Genomic DNA, 24,884 nt, shown 5'->3' on the forward strand with positions numbered 1-24,884 from the left:
AAAGTTTGTACAAAATGACAAGCCGGGGGGCACGGATAGCGACAGGTCGGAATGACGTCGAAGGGCGGCGTGACACGGCAGCAGAAATTCGGTCAGCACTTATCGGCACCTATCGTGAGCGCGGTCCGTTATCGCTTATCTTGCCCCCGCTATCGGCGCCACCAGGGTGGGCTAGAAGGGCCCCTCAATCGCGGGGCAGTTTGACTGAGTCGTGATTAGGCCACCCGGGACCGCGGTAGAAGCTACTACCGCTGGGTGGCTTTGTCAACATTGTTTCCCGTTTTCATCTTTGTTCTTGTCGATTCTTTCATCTTTCATCTCATAAACATACACGATCTTCATCCTCATCTTCTGGTTTTTTTATTGTATATACTGTACAAGGATTGCGATTTATTTTCTTATCTCAGGAGACTTTGATACACACGACAAAATGGGCTCCCAAGCACCCCGCATTCGCCTGGCGATCCTTGAAGCCGATACCCCCCAACCGCAGACTAAGGCAGAGTATGGAGGCTACGGTGGCGTATTCACTGCGCTTCTTCGTACCGCCGCACTATCTTCTGTACCCCCCGAGCCCCTTGACAATATTCTCGACATCTCCGTGTACCACGTTGTCGGCGATGAAGCTGTCTACCCGGATCTGAACTCCGTTGACGCCATCCTTATCTCGGGGAGCAAGCATAACTCATTTGACAACGACCCATGGATCCTTAAGCTGGTCGAGTTCACCAAGAAATGCATCGACAGCGAAATCAAGGTCATCGGCGTTTGTTTCGGGCACCAGATCGTTGCTCGGGCGCTAGGCGTCGAAGTGAAGAGGAGCGAGCTGGGTTGGGAAGTTGCCGTTGTCGATGTCAACCTTACGCCCAAAGGAAAAGAACTCTTCCAGCTGGATAAGATGGTGCGTTCATTACAATCTCTTCCTCTTCCTCTTTGTCTTCTTCTTTTTCTTTTTTCGGGGAATATGGTAACTAGAACCGGACTGACCCTCACAGCGTATCCACCAAATGCATCGCGACGTCGTCACCGCCAACCCGCCCGGGTCCGAGTCGCTCGCTTACACGAGCCTCTGCCCCGTTCAGGGTTTCTACGCGCCCAAGAAGTACATCACCGTTCAGGGCCACCCCGAGTTCACCGGTCCCATTGTCAGTGAGGTGCTCAACATCCGTCATAAGGCGGGTATTTTCACCGACGAGATGTTTACAGACGCCATCAACCGCACTCATATCGAGCACGATGGCGTCAGTATCGCGCGCGGATTTCTGCGTTTCTTGAGAGAATGATAGGATACTGTTTCCCAAATTTGATTAAATAGACTAGCGTTCGCTTTCATTTTTAGCCCATCAGTCTGTGCCTTTCCGTTTTGTTTGTGATATCCGAAGCCTTCGTTTCTGGACTCTTGGGAACCAATGTCAATTGGAAATTTATTTCGTTTAGACACGTGCTATTAGAATCTTGAGGCTCTCAGCAACTACTTCATTATGTTCGTCCGTTCTGCCCTTTTCTGTTCATGGTTGGCACTTGCAACAACAGCGATTTGGCGCATGCTAGCATGTTGGATGATGCCTGTTGAATTCATACATCCCCAACTCCCATAACCTCCTTCAGAGTAAAGCACAGCAAGATCATCAACAGAGCTCACTTTTTCTCCATACCCTACATCTTGTTTCTTGTTTCTAAAGTCTGATTTAGATTACTTGAACAGGAAAGAGCAGCTTGATTCAACCCTCTTACCCTCCTTCCTTCCTATGATAAAAAGCCACTGTCTTCCTACCTTTGGAGACATAACGGAACTATTCTTTCCTTTCTACAACTTTCCAAACCCAACTTCTGCTATTAGGAATATTCCTCACACCTTTCCTTTCCTCCCTCCAACCATAACCCTTCCACTCGCCAAACCTTTCCATCGCATCTCCTCTTTTCTGCTATCCTCAACTAGCCACCTCCAGATCCTCTATCTCATCTAATCCCGAATACCACTTATTCAACTCATAGTTCTATCTAGAAGTCGTGGACGAATTTTTCTCGTTCATTTCTTCCGACAGAGAGGGTGATCTCTGGTATCTTACTTTTTTCTCGATCACCTCAGTTCCTTCCCATTTGCTAAGAACCTCCCTAAAGAACCTGAATTTTCTTTCCTCGAAGGTTCTTCGCCAATTTCACCTTTCTTACCACCACTCCTTTGCCATCTACCTTCCATCCCTTCATCGTTTACTTATGCATCTTCACCTACTTTGGTAAGAAGAAGATCGAACAATGTCCACAGCATAGATCACATTATAACTTTTGTGTGCTCACTGAAACCCATTTTTATCACCCCACCCGCCACTGACCTCAACATATCGCTCAAGTTCGTCATTGCCATATTATGGCGTCCCCTACCACAGGTGGTGTGCCTGAGAGAGCTGGCGGACACAAGAGCAGCAAGGGCCTCTTTCAGTTCTCATGCAACGACGATTCGGATGAAGAAGAGCTTCTTGGTCTCCAAGCCCTCCCGGCTGCGACTCGTGAAACTAATCAAGACGTCGATATCATTGATCAAGAGCTTCAAAATGCTTTACTTGAGAACGAAAATGAGACTGACCTTGAAAACACATCTACAGTCCAATACCAGAACAATGAGGAAGCAACCGACATGTTTGTCCCTGCTGATGAGGGAGGGCGAGAAAGTAACTCAATTCCCGACAATACTGCAGTCAAGCTTGAGCCCGAATCTGATGACGACCTCATGATGATCGACCCCGCGCAAGCTCCTGCCACCGCTCAGACCAAGTGGGCCAAGACACGAGGCCCTTGGACCATTGATTTGACAAACATTAAGCAAGAGCCGAATGAAGCCGCCTCTCTTGGTTCAACTCTGTTCCCAGAGACAGAGAAAAATGCTGCAATTGAGGCGCTTGAAGCACGAAAAGCCGAGTTGACGTCGATGGCTCTGCGCGGTGCGCTAAGCCCAACAGATCTTGCAGAGCTATTGCAGATACCTGCCCAGCTAAATGCTTTGGCCATGGCTGAGTCAAACACTAGTCACAGAAGGAATCAAGCTGAAGAACAGCAAAAGAAACCTAGAAAGTCAATGACGAAAGAAGAATACTGGGCAGAGAGAGAGAAGAAGGAGAGGAACAAGAAACAAAACCTTGACAGCACGAGTCGCAAAAGGGGCGCACAGGGCAGCAGTGGCGGCAAATCGAAAAAGCCCAAAACATCAGCAACCACCACCAACATCCCAGACGATAACAGTTACTTGGATGAAAGTATCCCAGAAGACGATGAAGTCCAGCGGCAGATCGCTGAAATGCTCAAGCCTGTAGACGCTATCATGGAGCGAGCCGAACAGTGGGAGGTGCAGCCTGAGCCCAACATCAAAGCCACCAACAAACCCGATCAACTGAAGCAGATGAGAGCTGCCGCTGCCGATTATCTCGACAAAGACCTGCTGGAAAAGCAGGAAAAGGAGCTACGAGACGCGACCAGAGCCTGGGGGCCCCGGGTTGTCACTCCTAAAGATGGAAATTGGGAGGTAAAAGGCATCCTGAAGACACCTCTACTTAACCATCAAATCGTTGTTGGCGCCTGGATGATGGGCCGAGAGCTAAAGAATACCCCCAAGCTTCCTCGCGGCGGTATTTTGGCTGATGCAATGGGGCTGGGTAAAACTATTCAGACCTTATCTTGCATTTCAGGCAATCCTCCGTCGGAAAAGCTGAAGGACAAAGGTAAGGGTGCGACGCTCGTGATTTGCCCATCTCAGCAAATGCTAGGCGTATGGGCATCTGAGATCAAGAAGCACTGCCACAAGAGATTCGCCAGGGATGTAGTGCGATATAAGGCAGATAATAAAATGGACATCGAGCTGCTGGGGTCCTTTAACATTGTGTAAGTCGTCCTGGACACGGCCACCGTGGACTATGCTAACAGAGTTTAATAGATTGGCAACTTATGGTCAATTGCGAGACAGTCGCCCGACAGCCAAGAAAAGGGCAGCAATACATCAACAGAGGCTGGATCCTGAAGAATACAACAAGTGGCTAGAAGATCAGACGGGTGACCTGCACCGTATACAATGGTACCGCGTTGTTTTGGATGAAGCGCACGCCATTAAAAACCACAACACGCACAGTAAGTTTCCACTATTTCTCCAAAGAGTCGTTTATTGACAGGTATTTCAAGGTGCTCTTGTTTGTACTGAGCTAAAGTCCAAGTACCGATGGGTTGTAAGCGGGACTCCACTGATTAATTCGGATACTGGTAAGTTGCCATCACACTACTTGCGCGCTGTAACATCGTTCTAATCTCAACAAGAATTCTTTCCCTATCTTAAGTTCATTGGTTGTCACGGCATCAAGAACTTTAGTGACTACTGCCGGGAATACGAGAATGAAGTAAGCCTGGATTGTTCTAATCTTGATTTTGAACGTTGCTGATGTTTCGAAGAAGGACGGGCACATTAAACGGAACAGACTCATTTCACAGATAATGTACAGAAGGTATGTTTTTCTTTTTCTCAGTAATAAATCAAGCGTCGACTAATGAGCGAGAAGAACACAAAACGACTGGTTTTTAGGCAAACCCATTTTGAATCTTCCGGCCACGCACCCACAACACCAGTACTTGAAGCTTTCTCAAGAGGAGATGGTAGTATTCAGGTAGGCTTGCTATAGTTATGAATCTTTCCATACATCACTAATTTATAATAGAATGATGGAAAGATGTTTCAGACGCAGGGTCAACTGTGACTTAGAAAAAGGCGGAGAAGAGTACGCTGAGAAGCAAATCAATTGCTACTTGACCATTTTGCTTCGCCTTCGCCAGGCTGCCACTCATCCATTCCTACTTGAGGGAATGATGGGTGAATATTTCACCATATCAGACCTCCGCACGACGAAAAGGCGACTTTCAGAGTTGAAGGGCAAGAAGACTTTATATGAGCACATTGGCTCGTTGGAACAACGACGAGCTATGTCGAATGAACGAGTGAAGGAAGTTATTGAAGAATTAGAGCGAAGGGCGCAAGAGGCAGCCAAGTTTACAACTCACGAAGCAGACGAGGAAGAGACCGAGTCAGCCAATGCCAAGCACGATGAAGATGGCAACTCGGGCGCCTCGAAAGCGTCACAGCGGAAGCATCATAATAAACATGCAGTCGTCGCCTCTGTTGAAGATGTCGATGGAATTGACAGCCAGGACGAGGCAGAAGAAGATGCCGACGGCATGGTACCCGATAAATACCTAACCCCAGGCGCCGCAGTCAACAGTGGCTGCGCCAGTACCGACACCCCTCCGATTATGTCACCACTTCAACCTTTTGGTCGAAGTGATTTTGGTCTACATTTCGACATGGACAAGCAACTGGAGTATCTGGAACGGCTAGAGGAACTCGAGCTTTCCCGTTGTGTTATATGCCAGGCAAAGCCTCCACTTCTACCTCTCAAGGGGCAGGTAAGCAAAGGCAATGGCATGTGTGTCAGGTTGTGATGCTAACATATGAAGTGTGGCTGCATATTCTGTACCAACTGTCTGATGAATCATACAACAACGAAGGCACGTGTCCTACGCATGGTGTAAGAACGAGTTACTAATTTCTCCCAGGGAAGGAATTGCCCCAAATGCAAGAAAGTGGTCGGCAGACCCAAAGCACTCGAACCATTTAGAGCGGATGGCATTGAAGACGACCCGAACCCATGCATGGATGCTAGCCCACGACACAGAAAGACCCATGAGAAAGAATACACCTTGGGATTCGATCACAATGGCTTTCAGCACTACGAGGAAGAAAAGAAAGATAAGAACGGCAAGGACAAGAAGCCAATTCGTTTCTTACAAATCAGCGACAAGCAGACCGACCAACCTGTCACGCCGAGTGCCAAAATGACGGCATTAAAGGAGACTGTGCTGAGATGGCAGGCCGAAGCCCCGGACGACAAGATCGTCAGTAAGTTTGAAACTATCATACATGTATGCTGACGTGGTCTAACCTCTTGTCCAGTTTTCAGCCAGTTCAACGTCGTCATGAAAGTCGTGGGCCGCATGCTGGAGGCTGAAGGGATCCCTTTCAACTACCTCAGCGGCAAACAAACGACCGAGCAGCGTGAGAAGGCAGTGAAAGACTTTCAGGAGGAAGGTACTGTCAAAGTCCTCATCGTCTCACTGCGCGCGGGCGGACAGTGCCTCACACTTACTCGCGGAAACCGAGTCATTTTGATGGAGCTGTGGTGGAACCACGCCGTTGAGCAGCAAGCTTTCTCCCGCGTCTTCCGCATCAGTCAAGCAAAGGAAACACATTTCGTCAGGTTCATTGTCGATACGCCTATAGAGAAACGTATGCTGTCGATGCAGGTCCGTAAAATTCTTCGCATTGACGCTGCTCTCCAAGATGAGGGTGTCAGAATCCCAAAAGTTGGTCTTGAAGACATCGCCGAGCTTTTAGGAAAGGTGGTCCGAAAAAACGGCGTTATGCAAATCGTTGCCGATTACTCTGATGGCGAAGACGATTACGATGACGATGACGATCATCCTCACATGCACGGGCGTAAAGGCGCTCGACGTGCGGCCGTGGATGACGACGTCGAAGACCTTGAAGGCTTTGTTGTTCCTGACGAAGATGTTGAGCGCGAGGACATCGAAGAATCAGAAGTCTTGACCGACGCGGAATCCGAAGAGTAGGGTGGTAATGAACTTACAACATCTCGGCTAGACACTCACTAACAACGGAGACCTAGCTGGGTGAGCTACCTATATCGTCTTATCGGCCGACATTTGATATTCTGAGTTAGGGGCTCAACCTACTGAAATTTACAGGAAGTAAGAGCGCGCTTGCAAATATTGCGCCCCAGTAAATTGCAATTCTGAATTTTCTTTATTTTCTGCAATATTTTCAGTTTTCTGCACATCAATGCTCGGTCGCAGGATAGGTTTTGTCCACATGGGCGGCATTTTGTCCGCGAAGCCTGTGAGACAGGGCAACGAAGAACAGGCGATTTAGGAGCCGGCGTCACTGAGCTTCTGAGAGAAGCAAACAGCAGATAAACACCACGCAAATGCGCGTATGATGTTATTGGAATTCAATCTCCTTCGGACTTTACCATAGATGGTATCATAGGTAGACAACTGGCATTCCCATAGATTTGCATTTAATAGAGTTTACTGGACTACATTTACTGTCCCAAGAATCACACTCACTTTCACAAGGAGGACGGACTTCGTAACTGCCCAGTAAGCAGCGGGAACATACTTCCGACGAAAAGCCTCAAGAGTAGCTCGCCGCATGGACCAGTAGAAACGGGAACAAGTCAAACGGCAATCCGAATGAACCTGGCTCGTTATCCGTCACAGGAAAGCTTCGGCCACAGACCGAGCATCCGGCGAGGAACGCGAACGCGAACGCGTACACAAAAAGTGGTATCAACACGACCACTACGGAACCCCTCCCCCCCTAACAAACCGGCACATCTCCCGCGGGGTGTGTGAACGGAACTTACCACATGAAAAACCCAGACGACGAAACTCAAGCGAACAACGCACCTAACCAAAGGAACCAAACCAAACAAACAAACTAAAAACATCAATAAACAACAGCAACACAAATCACACGAAACTTGCCCATTCCGTATAACCAATCACAACCCGCGGGGGGGGGGATGACAGCCATAGTTAAGTAGGTAGGTACCTACCCTCTAGCTGCGCCGCAGTCAAGTGACAGCAGACAGGACGACTTGCACGTCTCACCAACGTTGCACCTGCGGAAGCTTTGAGACGGAAGCTTGGAGGGGGCGGCACCTCCGACGACGACGTTCGCCAGTGGGGCCGAAATTACCGCCGCAAAAGTGTCCCCCCCCCCCCCCCCCCCCCCCCCTACCCACCACCTCGGCCTCATGTGGAGAGCCTAAATTATTTCCCCGGAAAAAGCGCGGGCCACCATCCCCCGCCCCCCTTGTCCCTGTGACTGAACGACAAGCGAACTGTTCGTGTCACAACGTGCCAAGAAATCCTTCACGGGAACCCCCGAAGGATGCGGAATATCAAAACTCTCCTTGCACGGTCACGGTTTCAAGGGCTTGCGATGACAGGAAAACGATTTGAAGTAATCAGGAAAATTTGTTCATTCATTCATGTGGTATCAAGAAGCGAGATAAAAACAAACAGAAAAAAAAGAAAAACAAGGACTATGCTAATGATGCCCGCTGACCCACCCGTTGCCGGGCTTCATCCTTGTCTCGCCGTAGCTTAGACGGCGTTCTCTTATATTTAGCCCTCCTGTCAATCCAGGGCTTTTCTACTGCACAAAACAAACAAGCGTTGACTAGGCCTTGTATTGACAGGCTCACTAGTGATAATAACACAACCGCAAAAGGGCCGGTTTCGTCTGGGTTGTCCCAGCGCATGACATGGGCCACGAAGGGAACGGCCCAGATCAGTATGTATACAATGGGGTACACAAAGAGCAGGCGGAGCTGGCGACGGATCTTGTCGCGCGTCTTGGTCATGCCGGTGCCGTCCATTGCCGGATGAAATAGGAAAGGTGTGCCGTTGTGGTCGGTGCCCGACTCCAGTGAGGTACCACGGCGAAGGATGGACCAAATATTGGCTAGAGATTTGGCGCGGGCGGTCGCCGCGCTGTTCTGTGGGTGCCAGAAGGTGTTGAAGCTGGCCCGGTGCGGGTGAGTTTGGTAGTGATAAGACGAGCTCAGGTCAATCGTGTCACGTCGCACGTAACTATGAGGAGGTGGCGAAATAGGTGCAAAGGTGGGAGACATTGGGCTGGTGCTGGGGTCCATACTAGGGCGTTCCGCACTCTCATCTTGCTCAGGAATAAGCCCGTCCTCGTTACCGTAAGCTGGCCAGTTCCATTGAATCTTCTGGCGACTATGGATGAGTTCAATGTCAGGAGTCACCGTGGTGGCGGTCGAGGAAGTCCGCTGCCGCTCCGGATCTTCTGTTGAGGTTTCTGAGCCACGCCGTGAGCTCGGAGTAGGGGGCACGGAGGGAATGTGGGCCCAGCGTCCTCCGTCATCTGGCATCTGTGTCGCACTCGCCCGTCTCATTGCGCTAAGGCGGCCAAAACGCCGAATTCGTAGACTGACGTAAATGTAAATATAGGCATAAAGTGCCACAATGGTGAGAAGGATCATATATCGAGGAACCCAGCTGAGGGCGAGTCGGGTCCACTCAGGTCTAACAGGCAGATAGCAATATTCGCCATTGTTGGCATAGCCAGGCCAGTTGATAAAGGCCAGCGAGGCCATCAGGAGGGGAACGAAGATGAAGACGCCAAAGGCAGTCCGGCGATGGGGATATAACCCATTCTGACGCCCCGAGTCGCGCGGTCGGAAAATGTAGATTGCTGTGTGTAAGGCGATGAGAACAACGGCAATATCGGACGCCTCTATGCCGACAGAAAGGAAGAACCCGCTTGCTTGGCAAAAAGACGATTCGGAAGGGATGGGGCCGTTCTTAAAATCAGCAATAGGAAAAATGATGAACCAGAGCGATTTGAGCATGTCGCTCGACATCAGTAGCATTATGAGGCTAGAGGATTGTCAGTGAGTGAATTTGACCAGGCACGCGCCAAAGGAGCCCGTTAGCTAACTCATATCAGGGCAGTGTCACTTACTCATGTCTGAAGCTCCGCCTCATTCGAGAAAACCAGTAAAAGGCGATACTGACAGCTGCGACGCTCAGGGCGGCAGCAGCTAACGATGTCGACTGAATAATCGTCCATTGGTGCTCGGGCAGGCCGTCGGGAATGCGGTCATAGGCAGCGGCCAGGTGGACACTGAGAATCTCAGATGCGGCCACAGGTGGCAGTTGCGATCCATCAGGGACCTCGAGTGCGCGGGGCCAGGGTGCCATGACGGCTGCGATTTCCTAGGCGCCGGAACCTTGGGATCGAGCAGAGAAGTAGTTTCACGTCGGAGGCTTTGGAATCCTCATGGTGATGTGCGTAGCGGAGAGCTTGTGCCAGTGGGTGATGGTGGTGGTCGCGGGAATCGGGTCGCCCGTGGTATCAAATTTGAACCTCGTTGGTCTACCTCAGTGGCCTTCCTCCTCAGCGTGCACCTGCCCCGTTTCTTCTCAGGTCTTTCTCTTCGACCTCTTCTCCTCCAATCTGCAGAGCGTCGAAACAGTTGCTCAAATTCTGGCGTAGCTGAGATGGGCTGATCGGCCTTTTTGAAAAGTCAAGGTGGAAGTTTGGGCGGAAAGGGTATTCCGAAGGGGGTGATGTGCTGTCTGGCTGGGCCGAAAGCAGACGTCACTTTGTCCGAATAATGATCTTGGCGGATGATCACAAAGCGCAAATCGGTTATACACATGTAGCAAGCTCTGGCGGGAAGCGATAAGCTGGAGTCAACCGGTCGGTGAATGCAGTATCTTCTTTTCGGAGGCCGGAGTGTGGATGAATGATTGGGTTTGGGGGAGGAAGGTGTGATATAAGAAATGGCGATGGATACGAATACATATGTTGTCCTATGCGTGCCTTTCGTTCTTGCAGCAGGGTAGGGCGTGGAGATGAGTTCCACTCTAGGGCAGACATCGGATTACTGCTCAGGGAAGGGCGACAGAAGCTTAAAAAGGGACGGACGCAAGCGAGACAATACAGCGCGAATAGGAGAGACGGGAGGCGGAGACGCTCGAGCAACAAAAAGCAAGACAAGCTGTTAGCGTCGTGGTTTGAGGCTTTTGGACGGAGGGCAGCTTGGCCAATTAACGAGGCAGCCAAGGGCAATAGGCACCCGGTGCGGTGTGTGTGTCTGTGGGTTTGTGCGTCGATCGTGTGATTGGGGGGCGTGAGAGGTATTCCGTAATGCGGGTGTTAGTCGAGCGGCGATGCGTTGAGTTTGGCTTGGGTTGAAGCGATTGAGAGCGTCAGTGTTTGGGAGGGGGGAGTGTGGGTGGCTGGCGGTCAAGCCTGGACCAGGGGAGGGTGTGCGAGGGAGGGGTGATTGTTGATTTTAGTCGCCCATTTTTGAATGAGTGAGAGAGTGAATGAATGACTGGGACTGTATATTATCTGGCAACCCCAGCCAGCAAATAGGCGAGAGACAAGAGAAAGACAACCATTTGGATGGGACTAAGGCTTCTCTTGCGCACATTGTCAAGGAGGCGGTACAGGGGGGCCGTGGATGAGGACCTGGACTGGACTGGACTGGACTGGGTTACTAGGCGCCTTGGAACTGAACAAAAAGCAAGTACATGAGTCGGCAGGTGGCTGTTGTGTGCATTGGGGATTGGACCAGGTCAAGCTGGTCGACTCGGCCTGTCCAAAAGCTGTGCATAATGGGATGTAGGCAACCGAAGAGCGGGCGGGCGGTCCTCATGGGCCGGCGATGACGGAGGGACTGTGTCTTGTGCCTTCTCTGAGAGCTGGTCCCGTGGTGTATTAGAGGCGGAGATTTTATGCCGGAGAGCTTGTGCACACAACGTCGAGCACGAGATGTAGGTGCAGCAACAACGGCAGTTGGACGAATGCAGGACGATTAGATGTTGGGACATGGGCAAACCTCTGAGCCCAAAATTAGATTTAGCGAACCCAGGCAGGTGATGAAGGGCGGAGGGACCAGTACCAACATTTCACAGAACCGCTTAGAGAGGAAGATTTTGCTCGCTGGCCGACCCAGTGAGGAGCTACATGGGAGAGCGGCAAAATACTCGCTGATGGATGGGATGGTTTCCAAACAGACTCTTTACTGCCAACGATGTCGGCGTTCCTTTGGTCCCCATGCTTTTTCGGACGTCGCTTTGAGGGGGGGTCGAGCTGGAAACAAGTCCAAACATGTTTGTCACTGCCGTTTGACGCGGCACTGACGAGACGGGACACATCCGATCAGATGTTTGCAGCATGTCTGGCGCTGGCTCGTGGATTCTTCGGCCAGGAAAAGCGCTAGCAAGACCAGCATGTGTATGATAAGCGTAGGCGCGGAATAGCGGGATATTGCAGTGAGAAAGTCACTAAATTGAGAAGGCGGAAACGTGGAATGAAGGATAAGTGAAGACCGTCTCCCTTTCGCTAGGAAATCACTGCCGACAGCATGCCATGGCTGAGTTTGGTAAAGGTGGAGTGTAGCGAAAAGCCACGGCGGGACTTTGATGTATACGCACCAAGTAGTGATTGTGTTGGTGCGAGCAACGCAATACTTAGTAGGGGTCAATCAAGACAATGAGGGCCGAGTCTGCCACCTGGATTTGCTGGGAGGGGATACCTAGGAATTGCCAAGGTTAGACCGGAGGTGGCTTTGACGGGTGCGCAGGGACGCAGTGAAGCGGAGCTGACGTGAAAGTGACGGACGGGCAAATGGACGGAAACAGACAAGTTGATCGCTGAAGGGCAGAATGACAATAAACTCCCACGGAGTCCACATTGAGGTCGAAGATTACGGAGCTCTAGGCATCGGCGTGTGTGCGACTTTGGAAAATAATGACCAAAAAAGAAAATAACGATATACCCGATTAAGGATAAAGACGGTGTTGCGGATATGGTAGGTCCGTCGTCAGGGTGAGCACTGAACTTTTGATTGAGATGGAATGCAGGAGCCAAATTCCGATCGAATCAGGGAGCACCTGGCCATAGACGGACGGGACCACAAATACAATACAGTAGGATCGACAGCAAGGCAAGTGCCAGGACCATTAGGGCAACAGGGCACCAGGACCGCCGGCAAGCAAATCGGAAAGCGGGCAAGGGGGGTTTGCAGGGGGGGTCCAGGCCGACAGGAGCTTGCCGTGCTTGCTTTGGTGCAAGGAGTAGCAAAGACAGGAGGCAATAGCCGGACCGGCAAGCGCTAGGAGACACACCAATACCTTTATTAGTAATAACCACGCAGGTACGGATACGACAGGGCAGCACGGCAGGTGCACTGGCACACTGGGTATGCGCTGTAAACTGCTGCCTTGTCATCCTGCCTGCCTTCACTTTTTCGCTTCTTTCTTTTTTTTGGGCACTTTCCTTTCCGTTTGGAGTAGGCACGGTACCACACCCCTCCCCTCTCTAGGTCATCAGCAGCTTTGAACTCTAAAGCTTTACACTTTTTTTTTCTTATACCTCTTTTGGTACTCTATCTCTACAAGGCATGTGCCTGCAAAAGCTTCACCGCACAGAGCAACAGCTTGCATTGGACGGGACGCACTTACCGGGTGTTCTCTTTTTTACACAACATTCTCCTTTTTTCCCCCAAAGCACGAGCCAAGGGGGCGTGGGATCGGTGCCATTGCTTACTCAAGGAGGACAGGGAGCGGACCGGCGAATAAAATAAAAACAATAAAAAACTAAAAGTCCGCCGCCAGTTGCCAGGAACCACGGCACGTCCCCTTCTCACCGTCCCTACATCCGATGGCGCTACCAGCTGGGCTGAGCAGCCAACTGCGTAGTTGCAACGTTCCGCCAGTCTTTATTTGTGAGGTCGACAGCGCTGACTGGGGCGGTCTACAGCAGGTTAGGGGGGGGCGGGGATGGCCTCCTGCCATGACCATGGGATAAGATACTCTAGGAGGCGGTGAAAACCCTACTATTTCGTTCGTGACCGCCGCTGGCATCAATAGCCCCCCGTACAACCAAACACTCTATGATTTGGCGGTCTGTCTTCAGTCGCGTTGCCAATGTGCTCTGATTCGCGTATTCGAACGGACACCTTTCCCTTCGTTTGCCCTTTCAAACTCTGGACGCAGGAGGTCAGCGGAACGTTGGGGTCATCTTTCCGGGAAACGGACCTATCCCATATTTTCTTATTCTTTTTCCTAGTCGCGATATCCGACACTGCATTCCCTCTCGTAGCCAAACAATAAACAGAGACATGACCCCTGATTTCGTGTCTCATTGGACTGTGTCTGGACGCTGGATTGGATCATCCGTGTTTGCAATCTCTCCCAACCGCAGGCGGTCGACGACGACGGGCAAGCCTAAGACAAGTCTCAACGCCATTTGGGGACTTTGATCCCTTTGTGATCCCTGCTCCGTCTCTTGTACTCTGGAGAGGACAAACGTCACAAGCACAAAATTGGGGCCTCACGCTTTCGAACTCAAGTCTCCCCATTTGCGCTGCTTCATGATTCCGATGAAATCGGTTCACCGCATTGCATTCTCCAGGTGGCCCGCTTCGCCCTGCTAGAACCAAGTTGCTTCATCATGGCCCAATGACCGATGCACTACAAACCAACCAAAGCCAAGCCAGCTTAACTCTCGATACGAAAGCTTCAAATCTTATCGTCTCAGCTGCTTTTTTTAGGTTTGCCCTTTTAGATCCTGCTGGCCGTATCCAGGCGTATAGCCACGTACGTACATTCAGCATTCTTACTACTGTCCAATCCAGTCCTATGGTTTTTGACATGCTCCTTCCAACTCCACCTGCCGTGCTTTTCAGACGGAGCAGGTCCGACCTCACAGCGCCAGCTGCTGCTAGTTGAGAAAACAAACGTCATCGGATTCGGAAAAGAATCAGATGCCGGTGAGTACGTACCAGATTTCTTGCCGTATCTGGGTAATGTTACCGCGACCCCGAGCTCGTGGACCAGGCTGTAGAGGAGGGGGGGGGGGGGGGGGGGTGCAGGTGATCGTACAGGACGCCTCCTTCTGACTGGGTAAAATTCAACCCATTCTGTCCTGCGTGCCTGCTCATCCAACCCTAACCTACGCCTGATCGGAGCAGCCTTCCGTAACAAGGCTTTCCCTGCTGACGCGACTGAACAAGCTCGACCTGAAATTGCCTAAATCTTGACTTCCTGTGTCCGCGCCTCCAATGACATCGCCATCGCACTTTAATCCTCCCGCTGAGGCCGTGCAACCCTGGTCACAGATGGAAACCTTAACCTTCAGACTGGGACGCGGACATCATCGTCGTCTGTGAGTAGGCAAGATGGTGGATGGGATCTTCTCAACAGACTGACCAAAACACCTCTACCGCTCTATCCCATCCATTCATGGTGGGGTTCTCGACTCTCCTTCGTACCTCGGGGGAGGGGGTTTTGTTGGCTTACACCTTCTTTCTTAGCATCCTTTGCCAACTTTATCCGCATTCAGCCGGCTGTATACTACAACCACCACCACCACAAACACTAACATCTCCACCAGATCGCCAGGCTATTTGAGAACGGAATAACCCGCACATGCCGAAGCACCACGTAATACCATCTCAATAGAGCCTTCAACTCCCGTCCATATTTCGGTCGAGTCTACACCTGACGCCACCGTCAAGCCCCGGCTGCCTAAGCTTCCCCCTCTGCTCGGCTCCGTGGGACTTCTTTTCATCCGAACCGACCAGCTGTCGCTCCTCCACGTTGCCGCGCACACAGATCAACGCCGCTCTCCAATCTCCATCTCCACCGCCCGTGCTCTCTCCCGCTCAGCCTTGACCAAACTAAAATCGCGAGACCGAGATGGACTCCGCCCGTCCGTCAACCTCAACCCCATGAACTTTAAGGCCAAACAATTTGCCCATTCAAGCAGACCTTCTGACCTGGGCTAATTCCATCCCTCCAATACGTACTCTTACCACCCAATACGGTCCCAGAAATGGTCATTTGGTCCTTTGACATTCATGCGGGTCCTGCTTAACTGCGTTTTAGAAAGCCGTTGCTCGGCTCCCCATCTCAACCTTCGGATGACGGATCATTCCTCCTTACGGCAATTACTCCCCCGAGCCTTTCACAGGTGCTCCTGTTGGTCCAGTAGTCAAGCAGTCATTCCGAGACCAGCGAGCATTGGGTCTGGACACTTTTTCTAGTGCCTCAAGGGGCCTGTCGATCCCTGGAGATATTTGTACATGGTCTGGCCAAGCCAGGTGCACACCTCCCCATAACCAAGACAAGTGTATCTCAGACATGATCTACGGCCACTGCAATTCAATCTGCCAAGTTCAGCTTGCAGCCCCTTTCAACTCTACCGAAATCATTCCACTTGAGGGTTGAGACCTTTTGAGAATCCAAATTCAGGGCACCGCTTGCCTCTAGTGCATCTTAAAGTTCGTGTTGGAACCGGCACTCCGCCATACCTACGATAGCTGGCCTGTCTGGGAGCTTTGACCAAGCCTTGGTGCTTAAATAACTTGTCAGGAGCTATGACTATGGCCAGTAGACTGCGCCACAGACGCGTTTTTCCCTGTCGACAGCGGCCGTTGCGGTATTTGAAAAGTCCGTGGCAGCTTGAAGGGGCTCAGCCTCGTGGATGTAAATTCCGCATGCGGAAAATGGAGTCGGAATGAATGTCTTACCATCTTGCAAGACTTTTCACAACAGGCAATAAGCAAGCACAAAGAAACAAGATGTGAGTGTTTACGAAGGGTATCAAGACAAGCCATTCAACCACCTTCCCGCTGGCAACTAAATAACAATCAAGCTTTATGAGGTTCCTAGATTGCTGTTGGTTCTAATTAAGGTTTCTGCCTATCTTGTTTATGCAATCTCATGGCTTGTTCACTGGTTGGCCCTCCGATGGGTAATCCAGGAAGTAAAGTAGCGAAGTCCCTCCAATGCTACAATTCTCGGTGCGCCCTGGCTCGTGGTTGACTTTGATGCGCAAAACATGGAATATATGGAGCATCATTTTGATGACTTTGATGGTGAAAAGTATCGTCCTAAACCAACGTTGTTGGTTAAACATCTCGTGAGACCGTGATTGAGCAGGGGCCACAGAGTCACCCATTGTCATCTAAAAGCCGAGAGTCTTTACTTTAAAAACGCCATTTGGCCTTCTGCTACTACCCGGATACTAAGCTCCTGACTTCGAGCAGTGAAATTTGCCACTGAAATCGAGCGTCTGTGATATGCCATGAAAACGGCGACTATCTGCAGGATGATGACTTTGTCAGACCACTCAGAGTTTGGGCACAACGTTGAGACGAACGATGCCAGCAAATATCACTCGGCAAGGATTCTCATTTGAACACTAGCGTACTTGAGTAGTCCGGACGTTAATCGTTTCATACCCAACCCAGCACATACTTCTACTATGTGGGGGGAGACGCGGCAAACGCCTCGACCACATAAGCAGTCGATAAGCACACATCAGATGATCAGCCACAATGTGATATCGGCATCTGCTGCTTATCAGGACAACAGATGGAGCCGGACTCGTCTCCGAAGTGACCACTCCAAAGGCTGACTACTTTCGGCACCCGCGGTGCCCGTGTTCCCAGCTCACTAACAAAAGTAAAGTGAGCCAGCCGTGCGCTACGTCGCGACGGGCTTTTCAAAATACCGAGCTTTGCAGTATTTCTCTTCACTCTACCTACTGCTGACAGGATATGGTCTCACAGACCACCATCCCTGTTACAGACATGACCAGCCCTCAATATACTACTAGCAGACGCTGCTGTGAATGCTCATTCAGGCAGTGTCGCCCAAGGACGCCGAGCGGCTAACCTGGAATCGGGGGCTTGATGGAATGCTCGCCTGAGCGCATCATCCAGGAGCGGTGTTGCTGCAGCCTCGGCCTGGATATTACAAGGCGCATGTGGCCTGCCTTCCACTTGGTCGAGTTTGCGACCACATCGTTTCCATTAAAACGTAGGCTAAGAAACTATCAATGGGAGGTGACAGAAACTGGTTTCAAAGCGGTAACACAGAGGAAGTCGACCAACGGTAGAGTACTATAGTTTAGAACATCGGAAGAGAATGCCTTGCTAGAATAATGAACGTGTCATTATCCATTCACTTTCTCGTCATTTTGACGACCTTGGTCGCTTTACACAGCCTACCCCACGACCACAGTCTATGCTGCGCTTTGATGAATGTGCTGTAAGTTACAAAAGATTTCACTCAGGAGAAAGTAAGATATGCTGTAGAGTCTATGAGTCATATCTCGCTAAGGGGACCTGAAGAATGGAGGAAACCAAGTACAGCAAAGGCTTGGCCGTCTTTTTGGATGGGCTATTGACGCATCCCAATAACCGAGGCCACCCCTTCAAGTGGAAGGTAAACAGGAAGACAAACTTTGGGGCATAAAACACTCGACATCAGGGGCTCTTGTTGTTGCTTTGAGGTGACAAAGTCACTAACCAGAAAATCCTTTCCAGTATTTCCAACCATGCTTGTCAGATTACAAGATCATCATCATGCGTGGGGGGCGACGGACCGAGACTCTTCCAGCGACATCCGCCACTTTGAAAACTGATCCCCAATTCAGTCATCCCCATACCCCTTGCGGATCCCTAGCCGCATTGAGCTCGGTCGATATCACATACGGCCGCTTGAATCTGGGCTCGAACGCATCCTCCTCCGTTCCAAATCCGTAACCGACCGACCTGAAGTAGACCTCCGGGTTGGGGTCAATTGGGTAAGGGTTCTCGCCGTTGCCGTACAAAAGCTCACAGACTTCGTTGTCTATACAGACGCCACGCCCGGCCATTCTTGCTCCTGAATCGTCGCGGATCATGACCCGCGGCCTTAAGTTAACCTCCCGCTCGCGCCAGCCCAGTGTATTCCGCATGTCCACGAGCAGGTCCCTATAGTGCCCGCTATTCTTCATGAACCAAAGGAAACTCAGCTCGACGGAACGGAGCGTGCTGGGCAGCAACGCGAGCAAGTCGAGGAGGTCTCGCTGTTTTCACGAGGAAGCGTACGAGACCGAAGTGGGTTCAGATTCGACCACGCGTCGTCCACCGGGAAGATTGACTGCAAGGGGATAAAGTGATCCGGGGGATCATATGAACGGGCCACTGCGGCCCCATATCGAGGTTCTGGTCCTCGTCCGTCTTCAGGGTGAAGTCCCGCAAGTCGGCCGTCAGAGCCCCCCTTTGAGACACCCGTTGCGGAACGCGCGGGTACCCCGTAGTCGCTCTGCCCGCCTACCATGACGTTGAACCTGAGCGTGGAGAACCCCCGGCTTTTGGAGTACGGCTGCTAGGTTTGTCGTACTTCTTCACACGGCTCCGCGTAGAATATCTCGGATGTGATGCCGGAATTTGATCTGGTTGCCGTCGATTAATCAGTTCCGGAACTTTGGTATGCTGCTGTTTGGAGAGAACGCGGAGTGACGGCGCGGTTTCCGCGCCACTTGTTCTTTATCGCCCCGTTCTCCCAGTTCTCGCAGCCGATTCTGGATCCGTCGTTGGGTGTAGGCCACCCGCGGGGGAGCGGGTAGTTGAAACCGTACGGAAACGAGCGAATTAACGGTGTTTGGTAGAGCGGTTTGAAGAGTATGCCGTGTGCCGCTGGCGTAAGCGTTATTCTCTGTAGATTTGGGAACTTGTCGTTTTCGATGGCCCATTCGAAAGCGGCCATGTCAGATGATGCGGCTAGCACTTTGTCCCGCTGTTCGAGAAGGCCCTGGTAGTATTTATATGCTTCTAGCGGTGAGAGCGCGCTCGCGAGCTGTTGCGCAGTCTCCACGTGCTGCGGTATCGTCCTGACATCTTTGCCCCGTCGGTAGTCCAGGTACTCGACGTTCTCCTGGCAAGCCCGAAAGAACCAGAAAGGAACGCCTGGGGGAGGCGTCTCGTCCTCGGATAACAAGTCTTCGTAGTAGTGGCGCTCCTCGTACCCGGACTCCATTTCCTGGCATCTTATGAAGCGTCCATCGTCCCAGACGATTTTCGCGAACGCGGTGGCGGAATGTTTCGTGTTCTGCGACGGCCCGGAAGACTTCAATGTCCCGGGCGTTGGCGGATATGTAGGCTCTTTTAAAGCGGATGTGAGGTCCGACGAGGTTTGCAAGGTATGTGTTTGTAAGACGCAGGATTTTGAGGTCGCTGTTGGTGAGGTGGGAGAAGATTTGTGTATTGATTTCCGGTGGTGATTTGGCGATGAGGGAGAAAATGGATGGCCCTGTTGAGGGGAATTCAAGTTGAGGTGGTGACATTACGTGGACTGAGGCTCACACTAGGGAATCGTGACTATGGTAGTTGGATCGAGTATGGCTTGTCGTCCTCATATAACAACGGCGCCGCTGGATCATCCTTGCTCATGGTCACCTTGTCAACTGTTGGTCGACGCAACAAAGGTTGCATTGCGGGGGCTTCCAACAACACTAGCTGCCCCTGTCCCGGTGGAGGGGCCAGTAATCCAGGGTATCTTCAACGAATTGAGAAACCATCTTTACCAAGGCCCCTCTTCTCCAGGCAAGCCTCTCCACTTTTACAGTGGCATGAGCCGTCTTTGACATGTTGCGGCGCGGCACAGTAGTTTAGGAACCATCACTTGGGGACTTTGGTAAAGATCAATTTCTTAGCTCAGTGGATAGAACACCGTCCCTCGACTTTGGTCCGCCGCTGCCTGGTGATGCCAAGGATCGGGATGGGTCAACTTACGGAAGCTTTCGGCCCTCTAAGCTTGGTTATCTGCAATAAAAAGATAGAGTATGACGGCTGCCGATAGTCAGATGGCGAATATACATGTTCCAGATACTACTTGACGTTGATGCTATTGAATATCCACGGTGCGAGGCAATCAAACCTGTCTAGGGTGATCAGAGAGTTCACAAGTTGCCTGCCACAAATAAAACGGGGAGCCTAGTTAATAGACTCTGGTTCTGCTGTATCAATCAATCTAGCGGGTGGTGAAGTACAAGTAGGTCGCCAACTTGGTGTATCTAAATAAGGGTGTTCATAGACGAGATGCAACTCTATAGAGTGATTGAAGCCAGCTTTGCTGACACTCCACCCTTTCATGGCCACGAGAGGTGGGCAGGCTTCTTTCATGGCCATGAAGATAGCCCCACGCCTGCCTACGTTTGTGGCTTTATAATAGGCTTTAACGCGCGTTAGGAATAGTACTTCTCCACCAGGTAGCAGACTTAAATGTACTACATTGAGTTTTACAATCAGTAGAAATATGGCATTATGACGCCCGGATAAGGGTGACGACCGTCTATCAACTTTCTTAATTGATCACTTACGATAGAGGCCTCTTCGGCCTTAAGACTAGACCAGGTGCTAGCTCCTGATCGAACTATGATTGTTGCTGAGCCTTTTATATAAAGCCGCACCTCGTTCCCCTCCGATCAGAGCCAACTCAGCTTTCACCCATCACCAATCCTTGGTCTGCCACACCTCTTTTGTATGATACCAGGATGTCGATGTCCGGGATACCAAAGGATGGGTTTTCTACCACCATTTTCAATGGAAAAACAAGTGAAACCCGAAATAAGACCCACAACGCCATGATATGCTCTCTGCGTCCCCCAAGTGGCCACTGTGCTTCCTCAATTGGGGCCTTCCTTCTCAATATGCGAACTTGTCGAGAATCACTCTTGGTCACTGTTATCCGAGTCTTCACTCATGCCGTCTTCTTCGCGAATTTCCTTGATGAGCCGCTTCGTCAACGTCTTCCATGCCTGTGGCGCAGTGTACTTCATAATCTCCCACTCACTGAAGAGCTTGGTCTCGTGATTGTCGTCCTGGAGAATGTGTGCAATCTCTGTCGATTTCTTTTCCTGCATATTGACGATATGATCATCGATGGTGTCGCGGGCTTTGATAGTTACGGCATAAGTCTGCTTGCGTTGTCCGATTCGGTTGACGCGACCCGCAGCTTGCTCGTCCATCGAGTCGTTCCACCACATGTCAACTGACAGGACACGATTGGCCACCGTGAGATTGAGTGCTTGTCCGCCACATTTCCCGGAAGAGACCTGCGTTCTGGATGTTAGCATTATGAAAGGTGGGATATGTAGGCGCAAAATGGTAAACTCAACGCACCAAGGCTCTAACTTCAGGGTTTTCTTTAAACTGTTGGATGGCCCGGTTTTTCTGAGAACTGGTGACCTTTCCGTTTAAGTAGACGAAAGGAATGCCTTCATTGTTCAAAATGATACCCAAGATGACTGAAGTTTTGACAAACTCGTGGAAGACTGTGATGAAGTTAGCTTCTCACTTTGGAGGGATTTCGAGCGCGAGAAGTAATGAGAACAAATGCCTTACCGATGAATTTGTCATTTGGGTGTTTCTCAGTCCATTCGAGCATGATATCGCGCGCCTTACGTAGCTTTGCGCTAAGAGGTAAGAGATTGTTGTGTTCTTGTAAGGCGATCTTTAGAAAGGCTTTATCATCATCTGCCAGGGCTGGCAAGACGCCGTTGGCGTCGGCCCCATGTCGCTTGCCAATGAAAGTCTTCCAGGTCTTCTCAATGGACCTCATACTAGGGCTTTTGGCCTTTCTCTTTGACTTTTTAGAAGGAGAATCGCAGGCTCGTTTCGTCATTTCAAATGCATCTTGAGAGTCCTTCTTATCGCATTCTTCTTCTCTGGTGGTCAGGGTTGAGACTGGCCGAATACCTCCCTTAAGGTTGTACGGATTGTTGCATGCTGGACACTTAGCTCCATGTAGCCAGGTGCGCGATATGCAGGAGTAGCAAAACATGTGGCCACACTAAAGAAGGGTTAGCTTGGGTCAAATTGATGAGCAAATTGAAGAAACGTTGCACGTACGGCATTAATGACCCATGGTTCTTGAATTTGGCTTTTCTGGCAACATCCGCAAGTTTGACCCCTAACCACAGCCTCATTGTTGGCATAGCGGAATAGTGAGCTCATGCCCAATTGTTCTTCCATTGAGATAGGTTGTTCTGAGTTGCTGAAAAGAGGTCCCAAAAGGTCTGCCTCAACCACACTGTCATTAGCGGAGGCTGTATCGCCAGAAGGAGTCGCACCCTCAGTGGCCAGAGCTTGGTCTGCATTGATGCGTTGTAATGCCAACAGACCACCCATTACACTTTCCAGAGCCTCAAATCCGAAATCATTTCGAAAAGCTCTTTCTATGTTGTAAGGATGTGAAATCATTTGTCTCTGACGCGACATCTGCATCATGCGGTCTTCTGGCGAAACTGAGTCGTAGTGCTGGGTGACAAAACTACTCCAGATATTAGGAATAGTTCTTAATAATCAAAAGGACATCGCTGAACTTACTTGTAAAGGAAGCGCTCCTCTGGCGATAGTTCAACCCACACTTGTTCTGATTCGAAGGGTGGAAGCCCCTGCAAAATCTTCTCACCCAGGAACTCATCATTCTTTGTGCTGAGGTATAAGGATTAGTGCCATGCTCGAATGAATTTTCATTGAACCTTCTCACCGTCTGTAAGTAATTAGATTGATTAATGCGTCTACCTTGTCCGCAGAAGTATGCTATGCAGAAGTGTCAACACTCATCGCTCTTAGTGATCATCTGAAGATGGTTATTCCAGCAGCTCACCTTCTCGCCGTACGCAATCTTGAAGTCAGCGTGGTCTGATATTCCTTCCACTCGCAGAAGCTTTACGTAGGGGAAAAGTTCTGTTGTCTCAATCAGCTTATCAATCCATAGGCTGATGATGTTTGTTCCAAGTACCTTTGCTGCTGTTTACTAAGGGTGTGGCACTGAGACCCCATATCGACTTAGCAACAAGGGCATAACACGCCTTATAAGCTATGAATATTGTAAGCAGATTGTAAGATTCAGTCTTATGTTATAACTTACTCTTTGTCTTTGGGTTCTTGATCTCGTGCGTTTCGTCAAGAATAACTCGGTAGAATTTCATATTGAAAACCTCCCCCGCGATTTCCCCAAGGGCCTTTCTGAAACCAATCTCGTCCTCAGCGTAAATTTCCTGAAGCTTTGCAACTTTTTCGTCGGAAGGGTATGCCAGTAGTTCAGTGAAAGTAGTCAAGCTATGAAGACCGTTAGCAAATATACACAATACCCAAGGCTAAGCTCCTCTGCCTACATGATGTCATAATCAGCCAGCCTAGCTCCGGTGCCGTGGTGAGACTTGCGTGTATAGCAATATGTCCGGACTGATTTGATACCTTGTTTGACTTCCGCCACCCATTGATCCCTGACTGACGCCTTCGGGAGAACAATGAGGGTGGTTCGACTGTACTCCTCAATGTCCTTTTGAATGGGGGGATTCCCAGCGATGCAAGACAGAGACATGACGGTTTTTCCCATTCCTGGAGCATCAGCCAAGATACCACCAAATGGCGGTGTTCGCGCCACTTCTCGTTTCACCATCCAAGCCACAGGGTTCAACTGCCACTGGTGGAGACGGATATTTGTGCCTTTGATTTGGTACTTGTTGCCCTCGAGGCACTCCACCCTACCATGGCCGAAAAGCTTGGTAGCTTCTTTTAAATCGTCAGCTTGTGTATTGCTTCGTCGGTTGTTCGACCCCTGGTTCTTATGTGCTGTGATCTGTTTTCGTCTGAGTTCATTTGCGACCTTTTTTTCCAACCCTGAGGGAAGTGCACCATCATGGTGTACAGGGCCATCGAGATCCTCCTCAAAGACATTGTCGGTCATGGTCTTCTTAGCACGACTAGAGGGCATCGGCTTTTTTCTTGCCTTCGGGGGCTCGATGTCGGAGTCGGGGTCCTCGTTTGCTTTTTTCTTGGCTAGCTCTCTTCGAATGTGACCCTTCAATCTAGTTTCGGCCTCAATTTGACGCTTCGCGTTATATTCCTTCGCGTTTTTCAATCTTGGTCCCGTGGTATGTTTGATCTTCTTTTTCACAACTACTGGTTCAGGAGACGACTCGTGACTACTTTCCTCTGACTGAAAGCTAGTATCGTCTAGCTCATCCTCAGGCTCAGTATCTGACATTAAAGAGTCTTCATGTCCAAAGACTCCATGATGACTAGGAGCAACATTTCCTTTTTCGTCAGACTGATTGGTGAACTGGGATAATTGACCTTTATCATGCGGCTCGTGGTCGTCCAAATCGCCCTTGAGTGATGACTCTCTGATATTCTGGCCCTGTTGGTAATCAGATGTTATATTAGAGATTGGCGAGATTGGGCTGAGTAAATTAATGAGCGACAAATCGTCCTGACGCTGGAATTCCTCCCTGTTGTGTACAGCTGCATCTGCCTCAGTGCCAACCATTACACTATCCATCAACACAGCAGGATTGTTGATCATTTTGAAGAGAATAAAGATTCCGGAAGAATCCTGTTGATGCTGATGGAAGGCACTGGCGAAATCACTGAGAGGTG

General features: G+C 50.4%; 6 protein-coding genes across 6 annotated transcripts; 2 read left to right on the forward strand and 4 right to left on the reverse strand.

Moving 5' to 3' along the window:
- Window positions 1-430: 430 nt before the first annotated feature.
- CTRU02_214404 (GMP synthase) lies at window positions 431-1,283 on the forward strand (the record flags this gene model as incomplete). Its single annotated transcript, XM_036731727.1, has 2 exons — window positions 431-901; window positions 996-1,283. The coding sequence occupies 2 exons, from the start codon at window positions 431-433 to the stop codon at window positions 1,281-1,283; spliced, it is 759 nt and encodes a 252-aa protein (XP_036576499.1).
- Window positions 1,284-2,368: 1,085 nt separating this feature from the next.
- Window positions 2,369-6,660, forward strand: CTRU02_214405 (SNF2 family domain-containing protein; the record flags this gene model as incomplete). Its single annotated transcript, XM_036731726.1, has 9 exons — window positions 2,369-3,873; window positions 3,926-4,116; window positions 4,168-4,245; window positions 4,300-4,379; window positions 4,432-4,484; window positions 4,539-4,643; window positions 4,695-5,436; window positions 5,587-5,929; window positions 5,984-6,660. 9 exons carry the CDS (start codon window positions 2,369-2,371, stop codon window positions 6,658-6,660), a joined length of 3,774 nt encoding a protein of 1,257 aa, XP_036576498.1.
- A 1,499-nt stretch (window positions 6,661-8,159) lies between these two features.
- On the reverse strand, window positions 8,160-9,846 carry CTRU02_214406 (plasma membrane g protein coupled receptor that interacts with the heterotrimeric g protein a; the record flags this gene model as incomplete). The annotated part of the gene is made up of 2 exons (XM_036731725.1): window positions 8,160-9,522; window positions 9,608-9,846. 2 exons carry the CDS (start codon window positions 9,844-9,846, stop codon window positions 8,160-8,162), a joined length of 1,602 nt encoding a protein of 533 aa, XP_036576497.1.
- An 8,260-nt stretch (window positions 9,847-18,106) lies between these two features.
- CTRU02_214407 (uncharacterized protein) lies at window positions 18,107-18,774 on the reverse strand (the record flags this gene model as incomplete). Its single annotated transcript, XM_036731724.1, has 2 exons — window positions 18,107-18,520; window positions 18,583-18,774. The coding sequence occupies 2 exons, from the start codon at window positions 18,772-18,774 to the stop codon at window positions 18,107-18,109; spliced, it is 606 nt and encodes a 201-aa protein (XP_036576496.1).
- A 129-nt stretch (window positions 18,775-18,903) lies between these two features.
- Window positions 18,904-19,780, reverse strand: CTRU02_214408 (uncharacterized protein; the record flags this gene model as incomplete). The annotated part of the gene is made up of 2 exons (XM_036731723.1): window positions 18,904-19,476; window positions 19,523-19,780. 2 exons carry the CDS (start codon window positions 19,778-19,780, stop codon window positions 18,904-18,906), a joined length of 831 nt encoding a protein of 276 aa, XP_036576495.1.
- A 1,383-nt stretch (window positions 19,781-21,163) lies between these two features.
- CTRU02_214409 (SNF2 family domain-containing protein) lies at window positions 21,164-24,810 on the reverse strand (the record flags this gene model as incomplete). Its single annotated transcript, XM_036731722.1, has 10 exons — window positions 21,164-21,550; window positions 21,618-21,769; window positions 21,840-22,287; window positions 22,347-22,767; window positions 22,824-22,931; window positions 22,987-23,039; window positions 23,107-23,186; window positions 23,242-23,319; window positions 23,371-23,561; window positions 23,618-24,810. 10 exons carry the CDS (start codon window positions 24,808-24,810, stop codon window positions 21,164-21,166), a joined length of 3,111 nt encoding a protein of 1,036 aa, XP_036576494.1.
- Window positions 24,811-24,884: the final 74 nt, after the last annotated feature.

This window comes from Colletotrichum truncatum (genome assembly GCF_014235925.2).
Source record: "Colletotrichum truncatum strain CMES1059 chromosome Unknown Contig_0011, whole genome shotgun sequence".
Classification (NCBI taxonomy): Eukaryota; Fungi; Ascomycota; class Sordariomycetes; order Glomerellales; family Glomerellaceae; genus Colletotrichum; species Colletotrichum truncatum.